This window comes from Entamoeba dispar, genomic scaffold, assembly GCF_000209125.1.
Source record: "Entamoeba dispar SAW760 scf_1105229457767 genomic scaffold, whole genome shotgun sequence".
Taxonomy (NCBI): domain Eukaryota; phylum Evosea; order Mastigamoebida; family Endamoebidae; genus Entamoeba; species Entamoeba dispar.
In genome coordinates, this window is record NW_001852857.1 from 3,487 (window position 1) to 13,706 (window position 10,220).

General features: G+C 26.6%; 4 protein-coding genes across 4 annotated transcripts in view, besides 9 other annotated features; 2 read left to right on the forward strand and 2 right to left on the reverse strand.

Annotated features, from left to right (window-relative positions):
- The window catches only part of EDI_052090 (cysteine synthase A, putative), a gene marked incomplete at both ends in the record, with an annotated part of 1,110 nt that extends 1,040 nt beyond the window's left edge, over window positions 1-70 (forward strand). Inside the window, one exon of the mRNA XM_001733173.1 lies at window positions 1-70. This exon is cut by the window's left edge and continues 1,040 nt beyond it. Within this exon, the coding sequence (XP_001733225.1) occupies window positions 1-70 (70 nt within the window).
- Window positions 58-159: a sequence feature (AT_rich).
- EDI_052200 (pre-mRNA-processing-splicing factor, putative) lies at window positions 150-6,965 on the reverse strand (the record flags this gene model as incomplete). The annotated part of the gene is made up of 1 exon (XM_001733691.1): window positions 150-6,965. One exon carries the CDS (start codon window positions 6,963-6,965, stop codon window positions 150-152), a length of 6,816 nt encoding a protein of 2,271 aa, XP_001733743.1.
- Window positions 6,342-6,380: a sequence feature (AT_rich).
- Window positions 6,966-7,119: 154 nt separating the features above from the next.
- On the forward strand, window positions 7,120-7,810 carry EDI_052210 (uncharacterized protein; the record flags this gene model as incomplete). The annotated part of the gene is made up of 2 exons (XM_001733692.1): window positions 7,120-7,304; window positions 7,351-7,810. 2 exons carry the CDS (start codon window positions 7,120-7,122, stop codon window positions 7,808-7,810), a joined length of 645 nt encoding a protein of 214 aa, XP_001733744.1.
- Window positions 7,805-7,909: a sequence feature (AT_rich).
- Window positions 7,905-9,260, reverse strand: EDI_052220 (glycylpeptide N-tetRadecanoyltransferase, putative; the record flags this gene model as incomplete). The annotated part of the gene is made up of 1 exon (XM_001733693.1): window positions 7,905-9,260. One exon carries the CDS (start codon window positions 9,258-9,260, stop codon window positions 7,905-7,907), a length of 1,356 nt encoding a protein of 451 aa, XP_001733745.1.
- Window positions 9,130-9,247: a microsatellite.
- Window positions 9,261-9,303: 43 nt separating the features above from the next.
- Window positions 9,304-9,344: a microsatellite.
- Window positions 9,345-9,348: 4 nt separating this feature from the next.
- Window positions 9,349-9,393: a microsatellite.
- A 253-nt stretch (window positions 9,394-9,646) lies between these two features.
- Window positions 9,647-9,669: a sequence feature (AT_rich).
- A 13-nt stretch (window positions 9,670-9,682) lies between these two features.
- Window positions 9,683-9,856: a repeat region.
- Window positions 9,812-10,215: a repeat region.
- The last annotated feature ends 5 nt before the right edge of the window (window positions 10,216-10,220 follow it).

A 10,220-nucleotide genomic window follows, 5' to 3' on the forward strand; every position in this document is an offset into this window, starting at 1 on the left:
ATCGACAGATTTATATAAAACAGTTGAAGAAGGAACAAAACAACAAGTATTAGACTCATTATTACTTTAAATAAACAAATTATTTTTGAATTAATTAAAATGTAAAAGATTAATTTTTTTCTTTTAACAAATAAAATCAATTAAGAAATTTAAAATAATGAATATTCAGTCATATCAACATCATTGTTTTCTTCATCACTTTGTACCCAACCAAGGAAATGTGTAATTCTATGAGCTTCGTTATAAAATTCTAATGGAATACCAACTTTAAGAGTATATTCAATATTAACAGTAAATTTAGAAGTAGATAATGAATAATTCCAACTTCCTTTTTCTGGAATTAAAAAGAATCCATTAATTTTTTCTGAAACAATAATTGGTTGTTTTATTCCTAATTCTTCAGTACAATTATTTTGTAATGTAATTAAACTATCACTATTTTGTTTACCAAATTCTTTTCCAATTTCATTAAATGAATATCCTTCAATTCCAATTGCTCCTTCTCCAATACCAATACAAATACATTGCCCATCAATATTATAATGTTCTTGTATTAGTGAATTTATTATAGCATCATAAACTGTTAATTTAGGTTCACCAGAACAAGTATGAATCCATCCGATTGCTTTCATATTATGAAGTTCTTCATGTTGTGGACAATGTCGAGCAAATACAATATATTTATTTGTAGCATATTGAGGAACTAAAACACAACATTGAACTTCCATAAGTCCTTTATTTTTTATACTTTCTTGACCAAATAAAATTCCACCAATTTCAATTTTAGTATCTGCAATTTGGATAATTCCTTTAATAATATTTTTAGGAATAACAATAGGATTTCCTTCTCCTTCATTTTCTACAAATAAATTATTCATTTTATCAAGTAATTTACTTGCTTCAATAGCTCTTTGTCTCCAATTTTGGGTTGCAGCAAATACTTTTTGTTCATAAGGAGTACTTGTTGTTACAGTCATAGTTTCTTGTAATTTATTTTGTGTTTTTGTTGTGATAGTAATTCCTTGTTGAATATTCTTTCCTCCTTCAATTTCTAAGATTTGTTGTCGTTCAGCAGAAGGTGTTTGAATATGCATTCCAAGAATAATATCTCTAACTTCATTTTGAGTTAAACTACTTGCACTTATATTATTCTTTTTAGCATATTCTCCAATAATTAAATCTTTTATTTTAATTTCAATTTCTTTCCATTCATCATCACTATATGTTGGCCATTGGTGTTGTGGTTTAATTGAAATAGTTGGGTTTGGAAGAAGAATTTTTTTAGCTTTAATAGGATTTATTCCAAGTCCTCTTAACAATAATACAGCCCTATGGAATGCAGTATATGAACTAACAGTTTCTAACCAATCATCATACATATTAAACATTAATAACATGGATTCAGTAGCTTTATTAACAGCATCTTTAACTTTTTCCATTTGCATAATTTCACCAAATGGTAATGCTATTTCACTTCCTTTTAATAAAATATTTGGAAAATCAATCATATGAGTTTCTAATGGATCTAACATTCCTCTTAATGATACAATAATTTGTTTAGGTTGTTCTTCAATTGGTAATGCTCTTACTAACTTAACAACTTCTTCTGCAGATTTCCAATGTTTAAGTTGACCAATACGTTTTTGTCCTTCCCATTCTGATGAATGGATAATTTTTAAATGAACACCACCAGTTCTTGGATTAAATATAAAGATACATCCATTTAATGGTTTAGTAATATGGTTTCCTTCAAATGTTTTATGGGTTGTAACTCTATAGATATTACTGTGATCAACAAACCAAATAATTTGATTTGTAAATAATTCTCCATAATTAGTTATTGATAATGATGGATTAGTTGGTTCACTAGAATATAACTGAAGTGCTTTTCTAATACGTTCTCTTAATACAAACAAAGCAATATTACATTTAAGTATTTTAGCTAATGCTTTTTGTAATAAATCTTTCATTCCAGGAATCCAATTTCCATATGCAGAATATGTGTTATAAGCTAAATCAAAAGCAATAATAACACCAGTTTGAGAAGGATATAAACAATTATTATCATTTATATAACTTTCATATTTTTGTCTTGCATAACTTTCAATATTATGTTGATCAAAATCACCCCAACGTAATTGTACATCAATCCAATATTTATTTGTATGAATTCCATTTAAAATATTTTTATTATCAGTTAACATTGAAGGTTTTCCAGTTTCCCATTCATTCATTCCAAATAATGTAATATCTGCACATGATGAATTCATTTTATATGATTTTCTTGGATGAATTGTTTCTTTTTGAACTCTATCAACATCTAATTCATTACTTTCTTGATCAAATACTTGACATAAATCCATGACAATACTTTCATGTATTTTTTGCCATAAATGTGCTCTAAATATTTGAATTAAACTAATTTTTAATGTAGGAATTTTTCCTTGCATAAATATTCCTGTTAAATCTAATTGTGTTTCAAATCCAACATATACACTTCCTCTATTTATTGTTGGTGACCACCATAATGTAAATCTTCTATTTGGAATTTGATTTAATCCACTTCTTTGTGCATTAGTTAATTTTTTATATTTCATTGATTCTTCAAATCCACTTGATTTTTCCCAAAATAATCCTTCCCATGTTGGAAAGAATGTAGCTCTAAATAATGTATGTTCTAAAATTCCTTCTACTCCTCCTAAAGCTTGAATCATATCACTCCTATAATTATTAAGATTCCATAATTTTCCATCATGTCTTTGATGTGTCCACCAAAATGGATTTAATTTTTGAATTTGATACCTTTTAAATTCTGTTCTAATACGCCATCCTTTATCATACGCCAATGTGTGTTTGTCTTGTTGAAATAATGTATTTATTCTTGGAATTCCTTTATCCCAAGAGTCTTCTAAATCTTCTAATGTTAATCTTCTATTTTCTTCAATAGCTTCTTTTCGTTTTTGTGCATATTCCATCCATACTCTTTGAGAATCTTTAAATTCGGTTTCCCATGGAAGAATGTATCTAAATAGATTAGGAATTAATTGGTCTTCATCATGACTCATTCCAGCTCTAAATGCTTGAATACCAACATCAGTTTGTCTACTCCATTTAAAATCTGATTGTGGAATTAAAACATGTCCCATAGAAAGCATTCCAAGTCCACCAAGTTCTTTTGGAGTATAAAATACAACTGGTGGAAATCTATTTGGCATTTTTGAATTTAATCCTATTTTAATTCTTGTTTGTATTTTATTTTCACATTTAACTAAAACATCAAGTAATTCTTGTGTATGAATAGTGGCTTCTCTAAAATACATCATTAATCCAATTAATGCAGTGTTCCATTTATTTACTACTCTTGTAAAGGTAGTAGCACTTGATGACATTAAAATTTGTCTAATTCTATTATCAAATTTCATAATTTCTTCTTTACTTACTTTTAAATATGCATTTGCTGTTTTTTCCATTGTTTCATTATTAGTAAGTGCCCATGCATCTTCTTTAATACTAAATTCTTCTTCCTGACTTCTACATTTTGGAAGAATACGAATTTCAAATCCACACATAGTAAATAAAACATTTGGATTATCTTTTGAATAAACTGTAACACATGAATCCTCCCAATTAAGAGTTGTTAATGAACGTGGTAATCTATTTTTTAATTCCCAAAATACAGCACGTCCTAAATTTACATCATGTCTCATCAATCTCATTCTACAATCTTTTGGCCAACACTTTTTGTTATTATAATTTATTGAATTTTCATTATTTGGATCTGGATGTTCTATTAATAATTTTTCTATTAATTCTTTACTTTCTTCTTCAGTAAATCTTAAAACTATATAAAATTTATCAATATATCTTGTGTACATTCTAATTGGATGGTGTTCTTCAATTTCTTTTGTCTTAAATGTTAAATAGTCATTTGGTTGATTTGAAGTACCTGCAATTTCTAATGCTCTTCTTGGTCCAAGTAATAGAATATCTAATATTAATCCATAATATTGAATAACAAAACTACTAAATGCTAATCCTTCTATTAGCCCATAAGAATTTACATGCATCATATCTTTATAAGCTAAAGTTATATTATTTTTTGCAGTAATATAATCTGCTAATAAAGGATCCATAATTAGTCTTAATAATCTATTTAATAATGTTAAATCAATTTTCTTAAACATTTTATCATAATTTGATTCCATAATAACATTACATTCTCCATTTTCAACATTCCATATATTTGTTAAATTATTCATTCCATTACAGAACTTATATACTAATAATGGTGCTGGTTCAGTGTCTGATGGTTTAATCCAGTTAGGGAATAAATGTCTTTTATCTCCTTCATACCATAAATATTGATCAAGGTATGCATCTGCAATTTTTTCCATTGGATCAAAATCATAGTTTGGAATTAAATGTGTGTACATATCAACAAATTCAATTTTTACTTCTTTAAATGTTCTTTGAGTTAATAATTGTCTTTTAATTCTAAGTAAAAATTCATGTGGGTTATCAAATGCTTGTTCAATTAATCCTAATTCTTCTCTTTGACTTTGATTAATTCTTGTTTTAGTACTAAATGATTCTTTTAAATTTTCTAATGCTAAAACAAGTAATTTAGTATCATACTTATAATTACTTGGTGGAAATGGAATTGGTTGAAATTGTTGATTTTCAAGCCATTGGACTGTAGTTGTTAATATAGCTACTCCTTCTTCACTTGTTAAATATGGACCATCTTTTAAGTAATTAAATTGTCTTTCTTGTTCTCCTTTTAGCCATAACCTTGTTAATCTTCCAAGATTTTTTTTACTAACTGTTTTATCTGCAGTACATCCTCTTTTAGTCCTCTCTCTAGTATAATGTGCAACATCTGTCCACCAATCTGCTTTCTTTTTTACATATCGTAGAATCATAGCTTCAATTGGCTCAGGTAATCCAGGAACTTTCCATGGAATATTTGCTTTCCAACATCTCCATGCTTCACTAAGATGTTGCATAATTGTTTTAGCTTTATTACTTTTAATTCCTTCAGGCATAATTTCATTAATTTCATGTAATACAGCGGCTCTTAATTCAATATCAAATCCACTTTCAACTCTTTGTTTAGTAATAGTTTTGGCTATTGCTTTAGCTTTTCTACCTTCAAATTGTCTAGCAAGAAGATTTCCTAACCATCGTTCTAAAATTGGAATTAATCCTCTTAATAAAAAGATCCATACTCTCCACATTGGTGCCCAAAATCCTATTCCAGGTCCTTTTTCAATAGAATTTGTATTAAATCGATAATAAATAATATGTTTTAAATCTTTACACATTCTTATTTGTTGAATAACTTTATATTTATAACGATACATTCCTGTAAGTGTTCCGATATGACTAAATATATATTGAATTCCATCAGCAAGAGTGTATGAATCAACTCTTCCAAGTCTGTATTGACAATGGGCATCAACAACAATTTTAGTCATTTTTAAGATTTCTCTTATTAAATGAAAAGAATTACCGAATCGTGATTTTTTTCTTTCTTTTGTTGTTAATGTTCTCACAGGTTTAATATTAAAATTATAATCTAAATGAAGAAAATCTACATTCTTTCTATGAATAAGAAGATTAAGAATATTATATCCTTGTCTAATTACTTGTAATCCTGCTTCAACCCAATCTAATTTTGTATGATAAAAGAAATGTGTTTCATCCAATGCTGCAAAGAAACTTCTTTTACAGAGAGATTTTGGCGGTTTCTTTTGTAATTCATTAATAACATAACATTTTAATAGTTTTTGATAACTTACTCTTACTTTAACAGGATAATTCTTTTGAACATGTTCTAAATACCATCCTTTAATCAATGGAACATCTTGTGCTCTTCTAGTTGCCCCATACTTATTATTAAATGGGTATTGTGCATTAATTAAGTTTAGTCCATCTTTTATTTTTTCATTGTCAAGTTCAATTGTATTACCAAATGCAATTACATCATCATAAAATTCAATTGTCTCGTCATCATCTTCTTCTTCCATTTCTTGTGTTTCGTAACAATCATTTTTCCATTCAATTGGATTAAGTAAAGAATCAAAATAATAAGTTGGTAATGTTGGATCATCAGGTTTAACAATCATTTGCATTGGATAATGATAAGGAATAATGTGAACTTCTCTTGGACGATTAGCATATAAATTAGGATAAGCAACTTTATATTCTGTACGAATAATTCTTCTAATAATAAGTTTATTAATATCATCAAACTCACTCCAATCATCATCATCATTAGTATCTCTAAACAATGGTTCAAATTTTGGTCCTCCAATTAATGTACAATTCAATGCTTTTGCATTAAAAAAAGATTCTTTATTAAATAAATAATAATAATTCATATCTGTAATATCACCAAGTAATCGTTCTGATAATCTATGTAACGTACTTAATTGATCAATATTTAATTTCCAATGTTTATAACTTATCCCATTTACATTATGACTATGGATTAATGGTTTTGAGTCATAAAACCATTCCATAACTGCTTTATCTTCTATTCCATCTAATTCCAATCGAATACTTGGTATTGGGTCCACATCAAGAATATTATCTCCATAATCTAATGGTGGTTCTTCATCATCAAATGATGGTAATATCATTCTTCTAAAATTCTTTCTATTTGCCTTTTCATTTCTCATCGCAATCCACATAGTTCCCCATTGTGCAAAATAAATTGGTTCAATAACTTTAGGTATTTCAGTTACAAAAGTAATTGCTCCAGTGATATGATACATAACATCAACCATTTTAACTTCTTCCCATGGCATTGGTATATTTTCTAATAATTTATATACTGCATGAGGTAAAAATTTAAGCGCACCTAAATACACTCTTTTATCTTTACTAAATTTTCTACTCGACATATCTCCATGCTCTTTTACAATTTTCCTGATATGTTCAGGTGGCATGGTAATACTCATTTTATTCAATAATTTATGTTTTTTTAGTTTTTTTTTTTAGGTTTTTAATAACAAAAATTCTTTTTTGTACCTCATTTTTATGGAAAAAGAAAATGTTTTTTATTTCTTTCATTAAATTAAATTTTTTTAGAACTCATAAATTAAATTTCATAAAATGACTACTGAGATTACTGATACAATAAAATTATGTGAAGAATTAAAGTCAATGACTAATGAAATGATTAATCAACTTAATATTGTAAAACGACAAGTTGGAACTGACGAATTTCAAAATGGGAAAGATAATTTAATTTTAAAAATAGGAGAAATAGGTAACTTTGTTACAATGACAAATAAAAGGTTTGAGATTTTACTTTTAAAAAGAAAGGAAAACTTATCAAAATAGTGATTATACCAATCCAGAAATTGAAGGGTTACAATCTATAATAATATTAACTCATTTATTGTATGAAGTAACTAAAACTTGGAGTACAGAAAATAATGTTGAAGATGAATTAAATCTTAAAATATCATATTTACAACAACAAACAAAAAAACTTAATCAAATTGCCATTACCGAAGCTCCGAAAAAGAAAGTAGATATATTAAATGAAGTGGCAAAACAAATTGATCTTGGTGTAGGAAAGAATATTACAAAAGAATTAGAAAAGAAAGGAATAAAGGATGTAACAATTGATATTTCTATTGCTGAAGCACGAATCAAATTAGTTGAATCTCGAAAGAAACAAGAAGAAGCATTAAAAGCAATAGAAAAGATTTATTCAATTTTAGAACCAGTAAAAGAACATTGGACGAAAGAAGATTTTATTAAAGCATGTTTTGGTAATGTTGAACAAAAGAATTAATTTTAATAAAGTTAATAAATTTCATTACAATAAATTAAACAGTTTTAATAAGAAATAAAAAATAGAAAATTAAAGAAAAAAGATCATTTTAAAATTATTGCAAAATAATTGCTAATTTGTTTGGTTCAACCTTTGGACAAGCCCAATTATAAAGATAATATTTCAAATAACCATCACCAGGAACAAATAATAAATCAGCAATATAGTGTTGATTTTCTGAAATATTTAAACAATTAAAGACATCACAATGATTTTGAACAGCACAAATTAAAATATCTTTAAAGAATTGTTTAAAATCAACGTCTTTATCATAAAAGTAATAATATTGATAAGCAATATATAATTCTGAATATTCATATGAATTAAGAATAGATGATGGTAATATATAAAATGCTCCAAATGCTTTTATAACTCCATCTTGTTCTAAAACATAACTTTTAATAATACCATCTCTACTGAGGAAAGTATGTGCTACCATTTCTTTACTAAATAATACTGTAAGGTCATAATGAGTATGCAAAAATCTATTAAGTTTTTCTGTAACAACATCAACATCTTTTTCTTCCATTTGTCTAAACCCAATCGAATTTGGTTGTTCTGGTAATTTATAAAGTTTTAATGCTCTTTGAAGTGTTAGTCTTTGATTACAAGTTGAAAATCCAATAGCATCTAATTTTTTTGGATTTAATGGACGATGGAAATATTGTGTAGTACAAACAATATTTGGTAATTCAGTTCCAGAAGTATAAACTGCTTGAAATAGTCCTGTTAAATGAACTTGACGAGTAACTTCTTTAATTAGTTGTGGTGCCAATTTAAATTTTCTCATATCCTTTCTAACACACAAAAAGTTAATTTCTGCAACATCTACAATACGGTCATAAATTTTTATTGAACTTGGAATCCCTGTAATAAATCCAATTAATTCATGATTATCTTTTTGTCTAATTCCTACAAACCAACTAGGATAATATCCTGGTACTTTTAAACACCATTTTATAAATTCTTTTTGATAATCAAATCTAAGTGTAGCGTCATCATCTTCAACATAATTTTCTTTTAATAATATATATACTTCTTCCATTTCTTTTTCATTGTCAATATTAACAATACAATATTCCATATTTTCATTTGGTAATGGTGCTGGTACTTTTGGTACTTTTTCAATTGGAATATCTGGTTGAATTGGGTTATTATATTTTTGTGGTACAATAACTCCAGTTCCTGTTACTGGTTCATATTTCCAAAATTTATGATCATTATCAATATCTCCTATAGTTTTACCATCTTCTTCTTTTTTAATTGCTTGTAAAAATTCACTTTTTTCTTCTTCTTTTACTAATTCTTTAGGTTTTAATTCAATTACTTTTTCTTCTTCTATCTCTTGTTTCTTTGTTATCTTATTATTCTTTTTTGTTGTTTTCTTTCCTTTTCCTTGTTGATGTGGCATTTCTCTTACTAATTTTCTACTTTATTTATAGTTCTTCATTCATTTATTATATTTTTACTATTATTTTATTATTACTATTATTATATACTTTTTTCTTTTCTTTTTTTAGTTTCTTCCTTTTTTCTTATTTTTTCCAACAGTTTAATCATTATTGTTTTATCATGCTCAAATGTTAACCCCATGAATGTACAAACAGTGTTCTGTCTTAAAAACGTGTTCTATCTCAAATACATTTCTCACTTCTATGTCTTTCTTTTTGTACAATATTATCAATCAGATATATGTAATCCATTTTAATTTTATTATTCCTCAAATCTCAAAATCATCTTCTTAACAAATAAACATTTTTAAATAAAGAATTAATAAATTGAACTTCAATACACTCGATTTTTATTTTTTTTATTTATTTGAAAGTATCATTCGATTCGAATATGTTATATCAGAGACATCATACGCAACCCTAATATGTCTAAGTTTCGAGTCACCAGTTATTGTCTGGTTATGGTGTGCCTTTAGTGAGATAACTTCCCATTCACCGTTGGTTATTATTCATTAATATTTATTATGAATGATTATTAAGGACCATTATTTATTATGTACAAGATTATTTATTTACTCTGACGGTAGTATTATTTATTTATCGACGCACAAGTATATTTATCAAAGATGGTTTTGGTTGAGTGTTAGAATCTTATTAAGAAAAATCGATTCTTTAATTGGTGTCAATGACAAAGAAGATAGGTCATAGTCATAGTGTTATGGATGTATTCTTCTTATAATATCATTACTAACAATGAAGGGTTTTAATATTCATTAGATTCAAAATAAAAATCAGATACAACCTTAAATGAGGGACCATTTAATTCAAGCATCTTTGAAAAAAAAATTTATTTCAATAATAGTAAGACTTACTGAAGAAACTGATTCACTTACTTCTCAACATAATGAAAACCTATGATA